Source organism: Cydia strobilella, chromosome 24 (assembly GCF_947568885.1).
Source record: "Cydia strobilella chromosome 24, ilCydStro3.1, whole genome shotgun sequence".
Classification (NCBI taxonomy): Eukaryota; Metazoa; Arthropoda; class Insecta; order Lepidoptera; family Tortricidae; genus Cydia; species Cydia strobilella.
The window spans coordinates 8,666,498-8,687,960 of record NC_086064.1 but is presented as its reverse complement, the minus strand read 5'-3'; the positions used below and the strand labels follow the sequence as shown (position 1 = coordinate 8,687,960).

Here is a 21,463-nt window from a genome sequence, read left to right as displayed (position 1 = left end):
TAGTAGCAGTAGCAGTAGTAGTAATGTAAGTAGTAGCAGTAATGTTGCTTTATAAATATAATAAAAAAAATATTTGGTAAACTTCGGAAATAAGGGGTCGAGGGAGATTTTTTTTATATTTTCCTACATTAATACCTTTTTTTTACTAAAAAAAAACAATTATAAATTGTTTTGGAATGTACAATTTTAGCTCTTTTAAACTACATAAGTACTAGGCTTTGAAATTTTCATCCCTCTTCCCTATACCAACTATACATATGTTTACACGTGAAAATAAAATAAAATAGATAAATAACACTGTTAACTTGCGTAATAGCGCCATCTATGGGACTTCCTCTATTCTGTATTGAACCCTCGATGACTAGTTTACGCACCCACCAGGGTACGTAGTTCAAGAGAAGGCGCATAGGTGGCGCTTTAATCAATAAATAGGTTTAAGATAAGATAGTAAAGTAATAAGAAAGATGTACCAAGTACCTACTCGTCCACTTTACCAATAGACGCCATAAGAGACACATGCTGATTTTTCTCTGCGACTCCTGACTCCTTCGATCTCCACCCACGTGCCAACAAACACAATGCGTTTGGGTTGTTCATAACTATTCCAAATTTCTAACCGATAGCTTAACACTTGCAGTTTCAAGCGACGTGGGTTCGAGATATTTACCGTGACAGACGACAGACGGACGTACGGATTGAGCCGCGCCATCACCATGTTCCTTTTTATCCATGTTTTTTGGTTCTTTTTTTTTTCGGAGTCGCGGTCGCGGGCGCGCCAATCAGGAAGAAATACAGCGTACTGCACCGATACCGCACCGCTAAGTGGGGAAGCGGCCTTATAATAAACGCTTTTTATCCTTTATATATCCTTTTACACCTGCAGGAAGTGTCCAGCGAAAAGGTGATGTAATTTAAGTTATTTTTTCCTAAAGACACGTAGAAATAAAATAAACCTCCTCAAACGGTAACCATTTATTAAAAGTAATTTGTGTGCACTTTAGCTTCACAAGAGTGACGATATGATTTGATTGTACTTAATACTTACTAGCAAATATTTATACATATTAGAAGAGCCCCTAAAGCCTGGAATTTGACAGCACAAGTAGATGGCCCAGAATTATTATGACGTAACTCTCAGGCCCCATTAGCACGAGAGCTTAATAACCGTTGCGTGTGCGACGCACCCATAAGTAACAGCAAGAAAGCGATATCTCTTTCTTGTTCTTACTTATGGGTGCGTCACACACGCAACGCTTTTTAAGCTCTCGTGCTAATGGGGCCTCAGGTCAGTTCTTGGTTCTTATGGCATCTGTTCATTGGGACAATTTTGCCAGCATCAAGGTTTTGAGAGCAGAATTTCATTATTAGATCTTGATCTAGTCCGTGTAGATACTTATAAGAAGAATCTAAACTTCTATAGGAATAAAAGGTTGTCAAAAAAAGACTTTTTACAATTCAACTATCAAAACATGGCGCAGTCACAATTCTTTAGACTATCTCTTGTACTATCAATAACTCTCTGTTTACTGTTATTTTAATTACTTGTAGGTTATGGATGGTATAGAAAGGATGCCAATCTCTTATGGCAGAATTGTTGCAAAAGTGACCGCTTTCAGCTTTAAATAATAGTTCCTAATCTCTCCGGTGGCGCTAGTTAGGGTCTGGGACATGAGTACCATATGTACCATATAAGGCAACAAATAACCCGACCAAATTACGTAGGTTGTTTTTGATAGTATTTCGGTGTATGGTGGCGCCGCCTAATTACTGTTTTTTGATCGACACTTTTCATATATAGAGATTTGGCTCCTTTATATAGTCTCCATGTTGTAGGTGCTTGCTTCGTGCTTGACTTGTAGGAATAATCTGTGCTTGTAGGTGACATGTACGTTCGTTAAGCCGCTCCAGACTACCGGCGCGAAACCGCGAACGCGAGTTTGCGGCTTCGCGCCGCGATTTGCTCACGAGTGTGGAGGGTCCTTTAGGCAAACTCGCGCAGCGAGAACTATAAAAAAATGTATGTAACTGATAGAAAGTTAAAATTACAACGAGAAAGTAATATAGGTTAAATTTAGAATTACTTATAATAGTATTATCTCTATTTTTAAACATAGTTAAGGAAGAGCGGTTTCTCCCGCGACACAGCCATTTTTATTTTTACTGGGCGGCTCCATCTCCTTAGATAATTTTGTAAAACAAATTTATTAAATAAAGAATTTTTGTATATCTGACACTTGAAGGGGTACTTATAACTAAAAAAAAAGCAATATAGAATAGACTTAGTACTCTTTCTCGGGCTTAGTACTCGTCGTTGAAGGGGTAATCAGGATGGTCGGAGCTGTAACAAGATGATAGGAATAAGTCATTGATAATTAATTAAGTCAAAACTACAGTATTTAAGTCGTTTTGTCAAACTATTAGCTTAGCTCCTTTGCATACAAACTTCTATGGACGGACTATACTAAGAAGACATGAGTCCCCAGCAAGCTCGGTTCTCCATACAAACGTAGTTACGCTCTCATTTTAAAACGATTAGCGAGATTGCTCTGAAACTTTGTACTTACAATAGGATAAAGTATATCCAGGTCTGAAATTAGTTTATGTAGCTTCAGATACCATAGTAAAAAAATAGCGTATTTAAGTTTTTCATACAAAACTTGTTTTTGCTTTATTTCGTCTGTTTTATATACTAGATCTATCAAAACTAATTACAGACCTAGATATACCTCATGTCATTGTATGTGCAAAGTTTCATTACAATCCAACGCGTAGTTTTGAAATGAGAACGAAACTCGGTTTGTATGGGAAGGTGAAGTTCGGCCGAGCTTGCCGGGGACCCTTAACGCTCTGCGCGTCCAGTAACAACGGATTCAGGTTACTGTTGGGGCTACCACGCTTTTGTAGCGCATCAGGCGGCCTAGCTAAGGTGACAATCGTTAATATCGCTTCGCCATCGAATCGCTTTGTGTCTCTCTATCACTCTTCCATATTAGTGTGACAATGACAGTTGCGTTTCGTTCGCTACGGAGCGTTAGCGATTGGCATGTTGTCTACGGGGCTTGGTATGTTCGCCGAGGCACGCGTGGACAGCTTTATCTGAATAACATGCAAAAGAACCGCTTCTCTGATGCGCCGCGTGCGGAAGAGCACCAACAGTCTCCTAAATCTGGAGGCAGTGCAGTCTGGAGGTACTGGAATTCCATTCACATGGGAGTCTACAGCGTACTGTGTATAACATATTTTAAGTACTCTGGAAGTAGCTAACGTAGAAAATAAGTTTTGTTTGCAGTTTGTTACTACAACTATGGAATGGCGATCAAATCGGCGAGCCAAATTGGCGTTTTGACACCACCTGATTTGATCAGACAATTTAATAAGATTGGCGAAAAATTGTTCCCGTCTGAACTGGCCTCAATATGTCTGATGCGAATTTCAATTACAATTATGTAAAATTTTATGATTAAATAATTCAAATTAAAATTCGTATCAGACATCTGATCAAATCAGGTGGTGTCAAAACGCCAATTTGGCTCGCCGATTTTGATCGCCATTCCATAAATTGAAATTCATATACCGTCAAATAAAGATCAAGTTCTGAACACCTCGCTGCCCCAATGTTACAGGGTTCTATGTTACATGTTCAAGATTGAAATTCGACTTAATGTCACTATGATAAAGTTCAAATTTCAGTTAGATAAAAGTGAAACATAGAACCAGCTGTAATGCGACCTGGAAGTTCTGGATTGTAAAGAATACTAACTCTTCCATTTTGCAGACGCGCCCGTTGCACTCCAAGGCCGCGATGGCCTGCAGGTCCTCAGGGGACAGCTGGAAGTCGAACACCTGGAAGTTCTGGATTGTAAAGAATATTAACTCTTCCATTTTGCAGACGCGCCCGTTGCACTCCAAGGCCGCGATGGCCTGCAGGTCCTCAGGGGACAGCTGGAAGTCGAACACCTGGAAGTTCTGGATTGTAAAGAATACTAACTCTTCCATTTTGCAGACTCGCCCGTTGCACTCCAAGGCCGCGATGGCCTGCAGGTCCTCAGGGGACAGCTGGAAGTCGAACACCTGGAAGTTCTGGATGATGCGCGACTTTGTCACCGACTTGGGGATCACGATTAGGCCGCGGTCGATCGCGTATCTGCAAGAGAAATAAAAGTATTAATTTAAATGGACTTTTTAGGGTTCCGTACCCAAAGGGTAAAAACGGGACCCTATACCCTATTACTAAGACTCCGCTGTCCGTCTCTCTGTCTGTCACCAGGCTCATCAACCGAGATAGCTAGACAGTTGAAAATTTCACAGATGATGTATTTCTGTTGCCGCTATAACAACAAATACTAAAAAGTACGGAACCCTCGGTGGCCGAGCCCGACTCGCACTTGTCCGGTTTTTTTGTACTCAGCTCAGCGCAGTCGTTATATAGAGTCTTCTTTTTGTACTTTGAAAACCATGGCACAATTTATTCCATAGTCAAAGATTAAGCGAAGGAAATTCCCCTGAAACCGTTCAGTCAGCGACAATACGTTCCAGGGTGTAAAGATGATTGTGCGGGTGTTCTGGCGCCAAGCCGGGGGGCGCCATGGTGGAGTGTACTCGATCCCATGGCGCTCTCGCAAACGGCAAAGAGGGTGAAACGCCAGAGTGGGTAGGGCCAAGTTCTCCTTCAGGCGAGTCCCCCCCCCCCCCCCCTTCGATGACTTTCCGGTGACGGTGCGTAAATGCATTCGCCCACTCCGCAAACAAAAAAAGCTGCGAGGGAATGATAAAAAGTGGCTATTGGCAAATATTTCTGAAGTAATTTTAAGCCCAGTGCAGGGTATGCTGTTACAATGTTGGTTACCTGATGAGGACTTGCGCCGTGGTCTTCCCATACTTATCAGCTACAGCCTTGATCCTCGGGTCCTCAGTGAGCTGGGGTTCTTCAGGTTTAGCCCACGGGCGGTCTGGCGAGCCAAGTGGTGAGTATGCTGTGATAGCGATGCCCTTAGACTTGCAGAAGTCGTACAACTTCTGCTGGTTCAAGTATGGGTGTACTTCCACCTGGAATATAAATTGAATTTGTAGCATAAAAACCGGCCAAGTGCGAGTCGGACTCGCGCACGAAGGGTTTCGTACCATTGCGAAAAAAACGGAAAAACGTTTGTTGTATGGGAGCCCCCCTTATATATTTATTTTATTCTGTTTTTAGTATTTGTTATATGTGGCAACAGAAATACATCATCTGTGAAAATTTCAACTGTCTAGCTATCACGGTTCATGAGATACAGCCTGGTGAGAGGTGACAGACGGACAGACAGACAGACCGACCGACCGACAGACAGACAGCGGGGTCTTAGTAACAGGGTCCCGTTTTTACCCTTTGGGTACGGAACCCTAAGAAAGTAAGCCAAAAGCATAGAGTGCTAATTCCATTCCATTTTCTTACCAGAACGCGGGTTATTTTCGTAGTCGACATCTATCGTCAAGTAATAGATTTATCAGTACTGCTTCTGAACAGTAGATGTCGCGACGAATGTTCAGTCTAATGCTCAACAATTTTCAACGAATATTATAACCGGATTAACCGGAACTCTATTTTCAACTCCTGCTTGTAATAATAGATGTAACCTTTATTTACCGACGTTTCGACACAGGTTTCACTGGTCGTGGTCGCGGCTCACTGACGTCCCAGCAAAATGTCAAAACAGAGATTTGTGTGAGTACCTGGTTAACTTGAGGAGGGATCTTGGCCACAGCGAGGACTCTCTCGATCTGCCTCTTGTTGAAGTTGGACACTCCGATGCTGCGCGTGAGGCCGGCGGAGACCAGGGCCTCCATGGCGCCCCACGTGTCCACGTAGTCTGTGCTCGAGTAGATCACCTTGCCGGAACTGTCTTTAGGGAAGGGATCGTCGCCCTCCTGAAATTTAAAAAAACGTTATAAATACACTCAGGATATATATAATATATAGAAGTTTCACTTCTATATAATATATAGAAGAGTTTCTACAAGACAAATTAATACAATTTTATTCAATTTTCCTGGAGGAAAACCTGATTTATTTTGTGTACATTAGAACGTATTGATTTTATAAAAATAAGCATAGATGAATTTTGAGATCTTTTTTTCTGGATCTACAGTGGCGCCAACTGGTGAGCACAAAAACGGTAGCCCTCATTGACAACCAAATTAGCTTGAACCTTATAGTCTGTCTAGAAAGTCTGTTGTATGTCTCCTTCGTGCCTCTCGCTCCGCACGTTTTCCTTCTTCCTCCTTTTAATTGCCATATCCATTTTATTTCTTTAGTTATTATTCTGTTAAGCCCGCTCCAGACTACGCGGCGCGCGAAGCCGCGAACGCGAGTGTAGAGTCGATTTCGCTGATTAGCGAACTAGACTCCACACTCGCATTCGGGCTTTAGAAACCACATTTTTCTTTTGATTGACAGAAAAAGATGTTTTTTATTCAAAGTAGTGCCGAAATACTCTTTATTGCACACCTCAATACAGAAAACAATAGAAAGAATACAGGAAATTAAGAAGAGGCAAAACAACAGGCGGTGTTATCGCTAAAAAGCGATCTCTTCCAGACAACCTTTAGTTAGGCTTTTACCTTATAAGCCTGGGGCCAGTGGATGAGGTAGAGGTCCAGGTACTTTAACCCTAGGTTCTGCAGCGTGACCTTGAGGGCTGGCTCCACCAGGTCGGGCCGGTGGTACGTGCCCCACAGCTTGGAGGTGATGAACAGCTCCTCACTGGAACAAAACATAGATGGCGTTAGTATTGTGACTAGACCCCGTTATCTTGTCCCACTGACATTGCTTTTCAGTAGAGCCAGACTCCTAGGAGTGCGAAATTACTAGCTTCGGGCAAACTCGGCTCCGTTCGGCTCAGCATTGCTCCAAGCAATTATTATTTATTATTATTAGGGTTGGCACAACTTGACGCTCCTTTGCGTGCACGACCACAGATAAGATAATGACCTGAATTTTGACAACCCTAAATAGCCGAAAGGGATAGTGCCAAATATTAGAAAGGGACATCATGATTCGATCCTGAACCGCTGTCAAAATTCGGTTTTGTAGGAAGTTTCCTTTCTGTACGGTAGTACTATTATTTATTCGGTAGTACTTTAAAAAGTGTATACTATGCCTATGTTCAAAGTGTACTAACTTATGCGATTACCTTCTGGGGAAATGCAGTAGATGTAAACCGGGTATTGATTCTACAAAAACGCTCGATTAGAATTGATTAGAATAATATGCGGGGTAAATTGGCGCACATCTGCGAGGTCCTACTTTGTTAAGCTTGAACTGATGACGGTCATATCATTGTTTATATACAACTCTGTGTTAGAAATTCACAAGAAAGCAAGCACTCTACTTAAGCGTTCGGATTGCCACAATTATAATACAAGGAACAATAGCAAACTAATACTTCCATCACTAAGATTAAAAAAGTGTCAAAAACAGGGAATTTTAAAAAAAAAGTTTTTTAATAAACTGCCCACAATGTCACGGATTTACCTTTTAATTTATTTGAAAACACAGTCAAGACAATTTCCAAAACCATGCCTTCTATTCGATTACTGAATATTTATCATTAAAACATATTTTAATTGACGCAAACTGTAAATCTTAGATTTCAATTATTATTAAGCGTATTTACCTTGTGCATAGAGTAACCCTTGTGTAAATCCATAATGCTCTATCTATAAGTATAATATTGTATGAATGTTGCCTTACCATGTAATGATCATATTACGTTATGGTTATGGTTAATGAATAAACTAAACTATTCTGTGGTAGAGCGTGAATGTTTTTTTTTAAATCGACTATCTGAAGCAATTCGTTTTCTACTGTTATCAAACAGGTAAAATCGTTAGTGTATATTGTTTTCAAATCTTCCATTGTAACATAGTAATATGTAGGTACCTATACTAAGCAATAGGGGATATTACCGCTATGTTCTGCCACCAGAGTGCAGCAGTAGCCCGTTTAGTAAACCATAGAGTAACTTTATACATACTGTGCCTTTAACAGTTTTTTGACAAGCTTTCAGAGATAATAAAATATGACATTGATGCACCAAGGTTTTTTTGCAGAGAACCTACCGGGAAACGCGAATCCGAAATTTCGCTATCTGCCTCTTTATCGCTCGAGTATGCAATTGACAGAAATGTTAGATAACGAAATTTCGATTTTCTTGTTTTGTGATAGACCCTCAGCCCAGATAGCATTTATACGTCATTATGACGTCAGCGACGTCTTTATTATGGATGGTATAGAAAGGATGTCAATCTCTTATGGCAGAATTGTTGCAAAAGTGACCGCTTTCAGCTTTAAATAATAGTTCCTAATCTCTCCGGTGGCGCTAGTTAGGGTCTGGGACATGAGTATAACATGAACCATATAAGGCAACAAATAACCCGACCAAATTACGTAGGTTGTTTTTGGTAGTATTTCGGCGTATGGTGGCGCCGCCTAATTACTGTTTTTTGATGGACACTTTTCATACATAGAGATTTGGCTCCTTTATATAGTCTCCATGGTCTTTATGGTGTCATAATGACGTCATTGTTACGTCATTATGACGTCGCTGACGTCGCTTTGCTACTTGGGAGATTGTGGTAGTGGCGCCCCCTATTAAATAAAATCCACGTCTATATTAATAAAACACTATTCCAAAATGATTCCAAAGAACTGCAAGGGATTGCGTTTGTCAATGTGACATGCAATTTCAAGTAGGTAAAAAATCATTTATCTATCTAAGGTTATCGCTTCAAGTAAGACCAATGAGGTTATCTACAAATTTTTATCAAGAAGTTTTCATTCAGATTGTGCATATACTTTGCATTGCATTATATAAACGTCGATTTTAAAATGGTCGATAAAAACATGTAATTGACAAAAAAAATTTTTTGTGACACACTTTTATTGCTGACTGTACTTCTTCTCATTTGCACGTCTATCGAGTACCTACTTCTTAAGACCTTTCTAATGAGCCTAAACTGGATCTGTTTGTGTTTTTCCATCGAGGAGTTCCTTTGGCTACCTACTGGCTGCATCATCAGATCACCTCTATGGGCTCTATGTTAGCATATTATTGCATTGTCACCGGAATTACGATAGTACTCCAAATTTCAACTGAATTAGATACCGGGAAGTGGTTCAAATTTAAGTTACAAGATTTCAAGCACAAAGGTATATCCGCAGTGAAGCTAAATAAAAGTGTGTAAAAAAACAAAGCAATATTGTGTCTAGTATTTTATTTAGATATTATAAGACTGCCTTAGGCCCCATACGCACGAGAGCTTAAAAAGCGTTGCGTGTGTGACGCACCCATAAGTAAGAGCGAGAAAGCGATATCTCTTTCTCGCTCTTGCTTATGAGTGCGTCACACACGCAACGCTTTTTAAGCACTCGTGCGAATGGGGCCTTACCGTTTGACGACTCCCTCCTGTATCTTGGCGGCGAGCGCGGCTCCCACCTCCTTCTCATTGCCGTAGATGTGCGCGCAGTCGATGTGTCTGTAGCCGGCGTCTATCGCGTCCTTCACGGCTTGCGTCACCTGTCCGGGCTGGGACTGTGGACAAATTGTATTGGAAATAAGTTGGTCAGTATATATCGCGACGCTATTACGTCTACGCGGCGAAACGAGATAGCAATACTCTGGCAAGCCCACTTTTTTCAGTAGAAAAAGGCGCAAAATTCAAATTCAAGCCTACATTTTTCAAATTAGCCGCCTTTTTCTACTGATGGTAATAGCTTGCCGGACTATATATTATATTATCTGAGCTGCAAGTCATTATTCTGAGGAGCTGCACCTGAGTCGCATAACCTCAAACTCGGGTAAATCGATCTGTCAGATTAAGCGATTTTGGTATTAAGGACCCTCCACACTCATGCGGGAATCACGGCGCGAAGTCTGGAGCAAGCTTTAAGAAAAGGTGATAGAGTTAGACCAAGAAAAATCTGCAGAGATTTTGACAGCACACGCAGTGCCAGATGGTGCCAGTGTTATTTATACGTCATAATTTCATAGAAGTTTGACGTTTGATATGATATGATATGATATTTATTGGTAAATATTTACATTTACAAGTCATTTCTACAATTAAGACATTAACATTACAAAACATAATTATTACAATTAATAACAAAAACATTTATTATATTCCTATATAATTTAGTAGGTACGCGATTGAGCCAGTGGCCCGTTTAGATTAAAAATAACACCTGCACTGCGTGTGCTGATATTATACTACTCTTTGGTAAGTTCTCTCCAGACTACGCGGCGTGAAGCCGCGAACGCGAGTGTGGAGTCGATTTCGCTAATTAGCGAACTAGACTCCTGACTCGCGTTCGCGGCTTCGCGCCGTGATTCGCGCATAAGTGTGGAGGACCCTGTAGATATTTGCTGGGAGGGTCGAATGGATTTACCTTTCTGACGGATTACTGCCTAACATGTGTAGTTGTGTACCAGCCATTAAGTTACACAGCAATGGCCATTGTGATTAAAAAAAAAAAACTTCATGCGTTTCTGATCTGCCAACCTATTGAACATTGAACTTATTTCTATTGTTGATATTAGATGCTTTTTCTATTTCATCACAATTTATTTGTAATTTAACTTCTTAAGTAACAAATACAGTAATATCCGTAAAATCTAAGACAAGTTTCACCACGCTGTGAACTGAATAGGAGTCTTAAAGAGCGTGGATAACACTGTAAGTCTAAATCATGTCGATCTAATTATCAATGAAATTATTTCAAAATTAATGACAATAATGATGCCCGATAGCTATCAACAGCAGTTTTATGCAAAATACTTAACAACGATGTGCCAAGTAAAGAGATTTTGTGTCTATTTCCTCCTTATATTTTAAGTTCATTACAGCAATAGTCCTATATATTTTCTATAATTTTATCTTTTCTATAACAAAACAAAAATAGTGAAAAACGCAATTAGTTTACATCACGTTTACATACGATACGATATTGCACGATATTATTTAAGCTTTAATTTTAATTATAGTTTATATTCATATACAATGTAAATTGTGACTGAGTAAATGAAATGAAATGAAACACTTTGTTTTTTACTGTTCTTACACGAACTAGTTTTTATTACCAACGTTTTTCCATTAAGATAACATTCAAGGTCTTTTAACACTATTAATAACCACACTGTTTGTTACCTCAATAAATTAGTCCAAAAAGGACAACACTATTTGTGGTATTTTCTATAAAATGGGACCTTATTGTCGATAGCGCTTACGCCATTATAAACGATGCTCCGATATAAATACAATGCCGCGCGATGCTGTGCGGCGTAAGCACCATCGACAATAAGGTCCCTTTTCATAGAAAATGCCCCATTTTTGTGTTTTAATTATAATTCATGTCTCCTTGGTTTTAGGTGTAACCAATAATGGCTGCTTCTCTGCCAGACTTAATGCAGAAACTTACTACTACACATTATTCCGTTGGCTCACAACATTGGGTGAATGTAACACATATAACTGATCCAGGCAATTTCTATGTCCGTCCAACGGCTTACAGAGATTATTTGCCTATTTTAAAACAACATGAAGGACCTGCTGATGCTATAAAGCTTCAACAAGGCAGCACTGTTGTGTTTAAATCAAAAACAAATAAGCATCATGTTAGAGGTCAAATCAGAAATATAAGAAATGAGAATGAGACAACTTTATATGACTTATTCACTCTAGACTACGGCTTTACAGAAGCTGTGGCTATAGAAGATTTAAAGAAGCCTCTAGATGAATACCCGGTGCCATCTCTTGTCTTACATTGTCAATTAGGTGATTGTCAACCAAAACACAATGATACTTTTGATGAAGACGCAATTGAAGCTATGGTTTACTATGTAGGTGATGAAAGAGCTAAAATGATAGTCCAAGGAAAAACTGGGGACAAATATATAGTGAAACTGATCAATACATGCCCTGAAGACATTGCAACTATGTTGGCACTAACGGAATACACATGTCTCGGTTACGGGAACAATGTTATAAGCCGTATGCCCTCCATAGACCAACCAAAACTATACTATACATACAAAAAAGTAAAAGTAGGAGACACTTTAAATGTCAGAGTACAATCCGGGGATTCCTTAAAGAGTTTTTACGTTTGTGAAATTGAAGATCATAAGCAGTATATCAAAGAGTTGAACAATTTAAAAGAATACTATTATTATGAGCAGGATTTTGCCGCTGAAAACTTGAAGCTTGGTAAAGCTGTAGCTGTGTTTTCCGACTGGTATTTGAGGTATGAGCGAGCGATTATAACAGATGTTATTATTCCGGAGAAAAAAGCCGTCGCTCAGCTAATTGACTTGGGTATTAAGACTGACATCTACATGGAGGCTACCCGGCTCAAAACAATGTCCAAGGAATATTATTTTTTGAGACCGGCAATGGCCATCTATTGCACGGCTGATGAGAAACAAGCATGGAGCAATGAATTACACAGATTCCTGTATCCGGGACATGAATTTGTGGTAACAGTTGATAAGGTTGGATATCAACATGATACGCCTTGTGTAGTAACTATATCTAAGCCCCAGAAATGAAATGTGACATCTGATTATTAACAGTTTGCCTACCGAGAACCCGCCTGATAGGCACTCGTGAACTTTGCTCAGCCCAGCGGGTTGTTTTATATGCAGCTATAGACAACCGGTTTTTGGTGTATTGTTCAAATATTTGCCAAGTTCCGAAAGTGTTAAAATTTGATTATTATTTTCATAGAAATGGAAAATTGTCTTACAGTGATTATGGGACATTCTCAGGAAAATGTATCACTTAAAAAGAGATATCAATAGCACTATTTTGGTAACTGACATAATGGGCAGTTTTTTTTTAGAATGACAATATATAGGTATGTGTGATTTTCAAGCAACATCAGTTATGAAGTAATTTAATTACTTTTAATTTATTAATAATTCGAGACCCGGACAAATATGGCAACATACAATAACATACAATAAGGCCAAAGCCAAGCCAAGCGCCAAGCGGACCCCAGGCTCCCATGAGCCGTGGCAAAAATGCCGGGACAATGCGAGGAATATGGAATAACATACAATATGACAATATGGCGACATATAATAGGTTACATATAGCTGGATCCCCAGGGAGACGATGGGTCTCGAAAGGTTAAATGTACAATTAACACTTTTATTGTAAGGTGAATGTGCAAGGACCACATTATATTTCTATATGGTCCTTGGTGATGTGTTTTTTTTTTTTTTTTTAATCTGGTTTTTATGGATGCTTTGGACACTCTAGGTGAACATGTCAGCCTCATGGGTGCTATCATAGTTCCCTACTCAAGGGAGAGGTCAATAAAGTGGTAAACACTGATTGCTTGGTGATGTGTTTATAATTAATAATTATTGTTTTTTTTTTTAACTCAGCCTTAGAAAAGAGTCATTGTGACTGTAGAAGTTATAAAATCGATTGCGAGTTCCGCCTTTTTTCTAGTACCATAGCCCACACTGTTAACTGTCCATTGGTGGCATAAGCCTTTCATAATAACATAGAGTAACTTATACTAGAGCGGTACTGTCATAGTAAATTTTGTAACCCCAGTAAATTCACTGCCATCTGTCGACACACTTTAAAAACTAAAAATAAATATTTATAAAAATACGATAAAATGTATTTAAATATGGATAAATGATTTTTTTATTTGCATTAATTATTTTTATATGATTTTGACCCATGTTATTTCACTGGTATGCGTTAAAATTATAAATAACAAACGAAACAGTCAACGCCCTCTATACGAGTGTAGGCCAAAACTAGTGGCGCCATCTGATCGAGAATCAAATTTTCGTGATTTTCGAGGCACGTTTTTTCCTTATACTGTATCCATCTATTACGGAGTTGATAATAAGGTCCGCCAATGAGAGTTAAGAGTGTTACTGTTTGTACAGTCAAGGGCATAAATATATATACATTCCCAGTTTCAAAAATATGTGTATGCTCTTATGCTGTGTGTTTTACCTTAGAAAATAAAGTCGTGTTCACATATTTTTGAGCCATTTGTCTGGATCGATATTTTCATGCTTTTTTTTTTAACAATTAAAGAAAATTACAATGTTACATTTGTTTTTTTATTTGCATGTCGCGTGTCCGGAAAAGGCCTCCCCCAGTTTTTTTCCATTCCTTCCTATCCTGTGCTGTTCTCCACCAGTAAGTATCTGTTGAAGTTCACCCCCACCCAAAGGGTAAGAACGGGACCCTATTAGGTACTAAGACTCCGTTGTCTGTCACGAGGCTGTATCTCATGAACGGTGATATGAAATCATAAGAGAGAAAATTGGAGTAAAAGATATAATACGGCAATAAAAAAACCTGCCAAGTGCGAGTCGGACTCGCGCACAAAGGGTTCCGTACCATTACGCAAAAAAGTCACGTTTGTTGTATGGGAGCCCCCTTAAATTTTTTTTTTTTTTTTAGTATTTGTTATAGCGGCAACAGAAATAAATCTGTGAAAATTTCAACTGTCTAGCTATCACGGTTCATGAGATACAGCCTGGTGACAGACAGACGGACGGACAGCGGAGTCTTAGTAATAGGGTCCTGTTTTTACCCTTTGGGTACGGAACCCTAAAAAGATAAAATGCAGTTACAAGTAGGCCTACCATACGATAATCGGAGTTTCGTTATCTGCTTCTCTATCGCTCTTAACTATTTTAGCGATACTTACAGAGGCAGATAAGTGAGATAAGATAACGAAGTTTCGATTTCGGGCCTCTTTTTCTCTGGAATTCAATTATTAATATTATTATTTGTGAGCATAGAGTAACTTATACTAGAGCGGTACTGTCATAGTAAATTTTGTAACCCCAGTAAATTCACTGCCATCTGTCGACACACTTTAAAACTAAAAATGAAGATTTATAAAAATACGATAAAATGTATTTAAATATGGATAAATGATTTTTTTTATTTGCATTAATTATTATTATGATTTTGACCTATGTTCTTTAACTGATATGCGTTAAAATTGTTAAATAACAAACGAAACCGCCAACGCCATCTATACGACAGTAAGCCAAAGCTAGTAGCGCCCTCTGAACGAGAATCAAATTTTCTTGATTTTCGAGGCACGTTTTTTCCTTAGACTGTATACATCTATTACGGAGTTATATCTATCTTTGGTTATACCTAACTAATTTTCTGTTCTGTTAAATCCCAATTAGTCAAAATAATTTTATCTTTAATATGTGTTAGGTACAAATACTGCCTAAATGCATTTTAAATAGTGTTAGATATGAGTACGAAATGTTTTTGTCTTCATGCTTTTTTTTTATGTACTATGTTGTGGCGTCAAATAAATGTATTTTCTTTCTTTCAAATTTAAAATTAAACTATTTATTTTAGTTTTATGTGTTATTTATATTTTAACGGTGTACAATTATAATATATTTACCATTAGATCGCCATTTATTATAATAAAAATAATTACATGTACACCCAAACATTAATACAAAGTAGAAAATATAAACTCATGAATGCGAATCCTAATCAGTATTCAAACCGCGTGAAACCGCGGGTTTTTCGCGAATTTATTTTGATTACAAGAAAATCTATTAGGCCTCTCAACTTTTGTCACACCTACACACACGCATTTAGGACCAAAGGAAGGTATGTATGTATTATAAATTCAATATACGCGATATAATCCGTTTTCATAGTTTTATTTCACTTGTATTTTATTTTGCATTTTTTAAAGTTCTGAAATGTGTACCCAGTCTATTTTTTAAAATGTTCACCGAGGAATGCAATATAGAAATATGTTGTAACATTTTAGATTTTTAGGGTTCCGTACCCAAAGGGTAAAAACGGGACCCTATTACTAAGACTCCGCTGTCCGTCCGTCTGTCTGTCACCAGGCTGTATCTCATGAACCGTGATAGCTAGACAGTTGAAATTTTCACAGATGATGTATTTCTGTTGCCGCTATAACAACAAATACTAAAAACAGAATAAAATAAATATTTAAGGGGGGCTCCCATACAACAAACGTGACTTTTTTGCGTAATGGTACGGAACCCTTTGTGCGCGTGTCCGACTCGCACTTGGCCGGTTTTTTGTGATGTTTTTGCGATGAACCTATGCCTAGTTAGGTATCGATTTCTGTTAGTTATAATAAAATTATGAATCATATTCTGTTAATATTTAAACAGCCTGTTTGTATAAGTATTTAAAGAGTATAAAGGCGAACGTGGAAGTTTACCCGTGCCTCAAATTAATATGATAACAAAACTGCAGTACAGTCGCCCGCAGTATTTCCGAACCGATACGACCTCCAGCGTACTCCCATCTTAAAGGCCGGCAACGCATTTTCAACTTGATGTTGCGGCTGTCCATCACATGGGTCTGCAATGGTAATTCATCCGTCTGCTTGTTTGCCTCCTAATCATAAAAAAATATAACAATGATGTCACGTGGATATCACTAAGGACAAAGATAGATATAACTCCGTAATAGATGTATACAGTCTAAGGAAAAAACGTGCCTCGAAAATCAAGAAAATTTGATTCTCGTTCAGAGGGCGCTACTAGCTTTGGCTTACTGTCGTATAGATGGCGTTGGCGGTTTCGTTTGTTATTTAACAATTTTAACGCATATCAGTGAAAGAACATAGGTCAAAATCATAAAAATAATTAATGCAAATAAAAAAAATCATTTATCCATATTTAAATACATTTTATCGTATTTTTATAAATCTTCATTTTTAGTTTTAAAGTGTGTCGACAGATGGCAGTGAATTTACTGGGGTTACAAAATTTACTATGACAGTACCGCTCTAGTATAAGTTACTCTATGCTAAGGACAATACGGCTAAGTGTGGCTGCGGCCGAGGTGGCTGGCGTTCATGTTGGGGCCAGTTTCATATAATAATAATGGCAATTCGGAATTCGTGATTTCTAAAATTGTAAAATTAGGGAATATTACGCGAAACTCTGCGTAGGGGGCGCCACCGCTATCACAATCTGTGGGTTCATCGGGAAACAAGAAAATCGAAATTTCGTTATCTAACATCTCTGTCACTCTTGCGAATTCCAGCGATAAAGAGGCAGATAGCAAAATTTCGAATTCGCGTTTCTCGGTAGGTCCTCTGTAAACAAACCGCCTTGATGCATCAATGTCATATTTTATTATCTCTGAAAACTTGTCAAAAACCTGTTAAAGGAACAGTATGTATAAGTTACTCTATGGTTTACTAAAAAGGCTTGTGCTGCACTCTGGTGGCAGAACATTGCAGTAATATCCCATATTCGGCGTTTGTCACCATCGGAATTGTTATAATCGTAATTATGTGGTTCGGAATTTTCAAAATTCGGCTTTTCGGAAATATAAATCTTTGTGATTTTCATCACTCGTAATTACGACAGTCGGAATTTTGATGGGTTGAGCATTTTAAAATCGGAATAATAAAATTCGAAGTTCTAAAACTCGGCATAATTTTTTTCGGAATTGTGGAGACCCACCCAGGGGGTTCATTAAAAAAATGCATAGTTTACAAGCTGGGCGAGTGAGAAGTCATTGTCGTGTATATTTTACGCTGAATCGAATGAGACCATATTCATACATTTCATACTTATAGGGTCAATATACTGCGAGATATAAATAATTTTTTGTTGAAAAAAATTAAAAATTAAATATTTCAGGTCAAAAGTAGGTATTAATTAGCAAAAACAATTGGAAATTTTTTATTTATTTATTTAATCTTTATTACACAAAAGAAAACACAATCGTGCAAAAGACGGACTTAATGCTATAAGGCACTCTCTACCAGTCAACCTTTGGACGAAACAGATAATTTGTAGGTGGTGTAACATCAATAAAACATCATGTTGCAATTACAAAACAAAGAACGTACTTTAATTACACAACTCATTTATTTATGGCATGCGCACGAATATTTTATGTTATGGGTATTTTCTATGTATTTAAGTGTTATGTCTTTATGTCCTTGTCTAAGTACCCACAACGCAAGCCTTATTAAGCTCACTCATTCAATTTGTGTAGTGTAGTACTCGTAATGTCCTACAATATTTATTTATTTATACAAGTTATATAAATAATAAACCAGCGCTGTTTACGGCAAAATTAAAAAACCGGACAAGTGCGAGTCGGACCCGCCCACCGAGGGTTCCGTACTTTTTAGTATTTGTTATCGTAGCTGCAACAGAAATACATCATCTGCGAAAATTTCAACTGTCTAGCTAGGGTTCATGAGATACAGCCTGGTGACAGACAGACGGACATACCACCGAACAGGTTACATTGTCTAATTCATTCCTACACCATGCACCATTGCAACCCCAGTAGCAGTATACGTCATTATGACGTCAGCGACGTCATTATGACGTAATAATGCCGTCATTATGACGTCTCTGACGTCATTTTGCTACATGGGAATAGTCTGCCTATTAAAATTAGACAGTGTCCAAGCAGATTTGCATTTAAAACATCCTTAAGTGGGTACTTTTCTGGCAGAATGGTAAATTCTTAATTTCTAATTTAAATAAAGTTCCTATTGTTAGCAACACTAGCAATCTTTTTAAATAAAACACAAGAAATGTGGGTAAGAATTGATTTTTAATAAAAATAACAGGCGGGTATTCTAAAGTCAAGATGATCAAGGCGTAACGGCTGGTTTTTTAGAAAAAAAAAAAGATAAGTATTGGATAAATTGAAGAAGCTTAATATATTGGATTATAAATCGAATGGTGTATTGTATTTCCAGAGGCTGATGAAGTGATGTCCTTTAATAATAAGGTGGATGAGCTTTCTGTTAGATGACGAAGCCTGCGCTGTGGATCTGACGAGGCTGATGAAGTGAGGACTTCTAATACTATATAACGCATGGAGACTATATAAAGGAGCCAAATCTCTATGTATGAAAAGTGTCCATCAAAAAACAGTAATTAGGCGGCGCCACCATACACCGAAATACTACCAAAAACAACCTACGTAATTTGGTCGGGTTATTTGTTGGTTCATGTTATACTCATGTCCCAGAGCCTAACTAGCGCCACCGGAGAGATTAGGAACTATTATTTAAAGCTGAAAGCGGTCACTTTTGCAACAATTCTGCCATAAGAGATTGGCGTCCTTTCTATACCATCCATAATATAACGGAATAAACTATCGAAAAAAAAACGAAATGCCGGGTTGTGCATTAGCCAGTTGCGTTCCAAAAGAACTAAGTTCGTTTTTTTAGCATTAGAAATAAGATAAACAATCTTGACGTGTCTTTTTATTGAAAAATATTAAAAAACGCTTTTTAAAAATTAGTTTATATTACTTATGAAAGCAAAAAAATGTATATCGTATATGATTTATAAATTGTAATGTGTTTGCTGACTTATATTTCAAAAGTGATTTTTATTAAAAAGGCACGCCAAGATGTCTTACCTTCTTTCTAATGCTAAAAACAACGAACTATAGAAGATATAGACTGACCTTCCAAGTCCCAAGTCCTAGGATGGGGCAGGTCTTTCCATTATTGAAGGTAACCACGGGGACAGCCATCACAAACCGGTAAAGACCTTATCAAGAGTACACAAGTATGTATGTCTCGACGTCTCGTCGCGAACTAAGTGGGCGCGTGGTGTACCGGCGCTATTTATAAAAAGGTTAAGGTTACGTATGGTTCCATTGTGCCGATCGATATGCGCGTTCTAGATAGAGTTAGACCAAGAAAAGTGCAACGATTTTGATGGCACACGCAGTGCAAGTGTTATTTTAAACGTCAAACTTCTATGAAATTATGACGTATAAATAACACCTGCGTATGCTATCAAAATCGTTGCAAACTTTTCTTGGTTTAACTCTAGATCTTGAAGCTTATAGTGCGAGCGAGAGATGTATATTAGGAAGTAAGTTACGCAGACGTTAGCGAATATGTCAGTGTCGCACTCGTGGTAAGCCTACAGGTGAAGAGGCGAATAGGTAATTGATAAATGAATGAAAATACACTTTATCACTGTAGGTAGGTATAGTTGGTCAAGCAAATCTTGTCAGTAGCAATGTAAAGCAAAGTAGGGCAACACTCAAAGAGCAGTATTCATGCAGTATTGCGCTAAGAAAACCAGCAATGTATATCGAACATAGTCATCGAAATATTTTATTAGATTTCTCGGTTGGAATTAAATATCAATGATATATCACAATAAAATGCTCCTTGCAACCTTCAAAAGCAAATGAGACATATGGCATGAGGCGATCGCACTCTAGGTATTTGCACTTATATAAGTACCTACTATTTGAGGTGATGAAATGGGGATGAAGGGGATGGTTTGTTGCAATATTTTAATCAAGACGAAGAAATCTAGTGCTACCCACTATATATTAGGTAAGTACCTTTATTTTTAGCTTTTTTATAATTCAATCAGTCGCACTAAAGAAACCGTACCCTAACCTTGCAAATTTACTGACGTAACTATCGAATTATCATCTTCCGTTCGACACAAGGACGAAGTTATGCGAAAATTACTCTTATATGACATTAAAAATTAACATATGTAAGGGCTTTTATAGCTAAGAGATGTCTTCTCTCACGACTTGCATTTATTTGTTAAATAAGGTTCAATTTCGAACTGGGAAATTTAAATTATTAACTCAATTCACGTTACTTTCAAAAGCTCGTATTACACGCGTTAATGTCAGTATAAAAGCAATCTTATTACAAGTTGTTTAGGTCTCTTTTTCATACTGAAGACGGAGGGTAGATGTGGTTTTCGGTAGCTACAACAAACAACTATGATGGTGTTCTAGGCAGGGATGTTGCGGATCCCGATTTTTTGACATCCGCGGACGCGGATGCAGATGCGGTTTTTTAAAGGCTCACATTCGCGGATGCGGATGTCGAGAATTCGAGATTAGGCACATAAAAAACGAAAAATATTACACTAGAATTTTTATTAAAAAAAAAAACGAAACTTAGTATTTGAACAAGAATATAGGTGCCCTACATTTGCATTACTGATACTAAACTCCAAATAAAACAATTTTTTTACTTCTTGTCGCTGTCCGTCATAGGCTAAAGTGCTCGATCGACGAATCACAAAAACGAAACGAGATTCCTGTTGGCTAATGACGAAATTACCTAGCACTACGCCGCCGCTAAGACGTTCCTGGCGGCCTAGCCAAGGTGACTATCGCTTGCGCTTCGCCATCGAATCGCTTTGTGTATTTCTGTCACTCTTCCATATTAGTGCGACAGTGACAGTTGCGTTTCGTTCGCTACGTTAGCGATTGGCATGATGTCTACGGGGCCTGTACCTACCTGTTCCACATACGAATCCGCTCCTCATCGATTTTATGCGGATGCGGATGCGGATGTTAAAATAATGCAGAAGTTCCGCGGTTGCGGATGCCGATGCGAATATCCGCAACATGACAACATCCGTGGGTGGAAAAATTTAAGCCT

General features: G+C 38.3%; 3 protein-coding genes across 3 annotated transcripts in view; 2 read left to right on the top strand and 1 right to left on the bottom strand.

Annotated features, from left to right (window-relative positions):
* Positions 1 to 21,463, top strand: part of LOC134752011 (uncharacterized) — a 59,585-nt gene that overhangs the window by 8,198 nt on the left and 29,924 nt on the right. The gene's annotated exons all lie outside the window — the stretch shown is intronic.
* Positions 2,193 to 19,628, bottom strand: LOC134752014 (aldo-keto reductase family 1 member B1-like). Its single transcript, XM_063687571.1, has 7 exons — positions 19,495 to 19,628; positions 9,427 to 9,569; positions 6,598 to 6,739; positions 5,710 to 5,904; positions 4,847 to 5,046; positions 3,989 to 4,144; positions 2,193 to 2,338 (listed from the first exon to the last, which is right to left on the bottom strand). The coding sequence occupies exons 1-7, from the start codon at positions 19,561 to 19,563 to the stop codon at positions 2,299 to 2,301; spliced, it is 945 nt and encodes a 314-aa protein (XP_063543641.1). The 5' UTR covers positions 19,564 to 19,628; the 3' UTR covers positions 2,193 to 2,298.
* On the top strand, positions 10,534 to 13,987 carry LOC134752005 (uncharacterized). Its single transcript, XM_063687558.1, has 2 exons — positions 10,534 to 10,713; positions 11,406 to 13,987. Exon 2 carries the CDS (start codon positions 11,418 to 11,420, stop codon positions 12,579 to 12,581), a length of 1,164 nt encoding a protein of 387 aa, XP_063543628.1. The 5' UTR covers positions 10,534 to 10,713; positions 11,406 to 11,417; the 3' UTR covers positions 12,582 to 13,987.

What these genes read in the sequence shown, in the direction of transcription:
- LOC134752005 (XM_063687558.1), top strand. Translation starts at nt 11,418, where the DNA reads ATGGCTGCTTCTCTGCCAGACTTAATGCAGAAACTTACTACTACACAT.
- LOC134752014 (XM_063687571.1), bottom strand. Translation starts at nt 19,563, where the DNA reads ATGGCTGTCCCCGTGGTTACCTTCAATAATGGAAAGACCTGCCCCATC. An exon ending in ACTGGCCCCAGGCTTATAAG is followed by an intron (nt 5,905 to 6,597) that starts GTAAAAGCCTAA and finishes TTTAAATTTCAG; the next exon opens with GAGGGCGACGATCCCTTCCC. An exon ending in TCCCTCCTCAAGTTAACCAG is followed by an intron (nt 5,047 to 5,709) that starts GTACTCACACAA and finishes TTTATATTCCAG; the next exon opens with GTGGAAGTACACCCATACTT.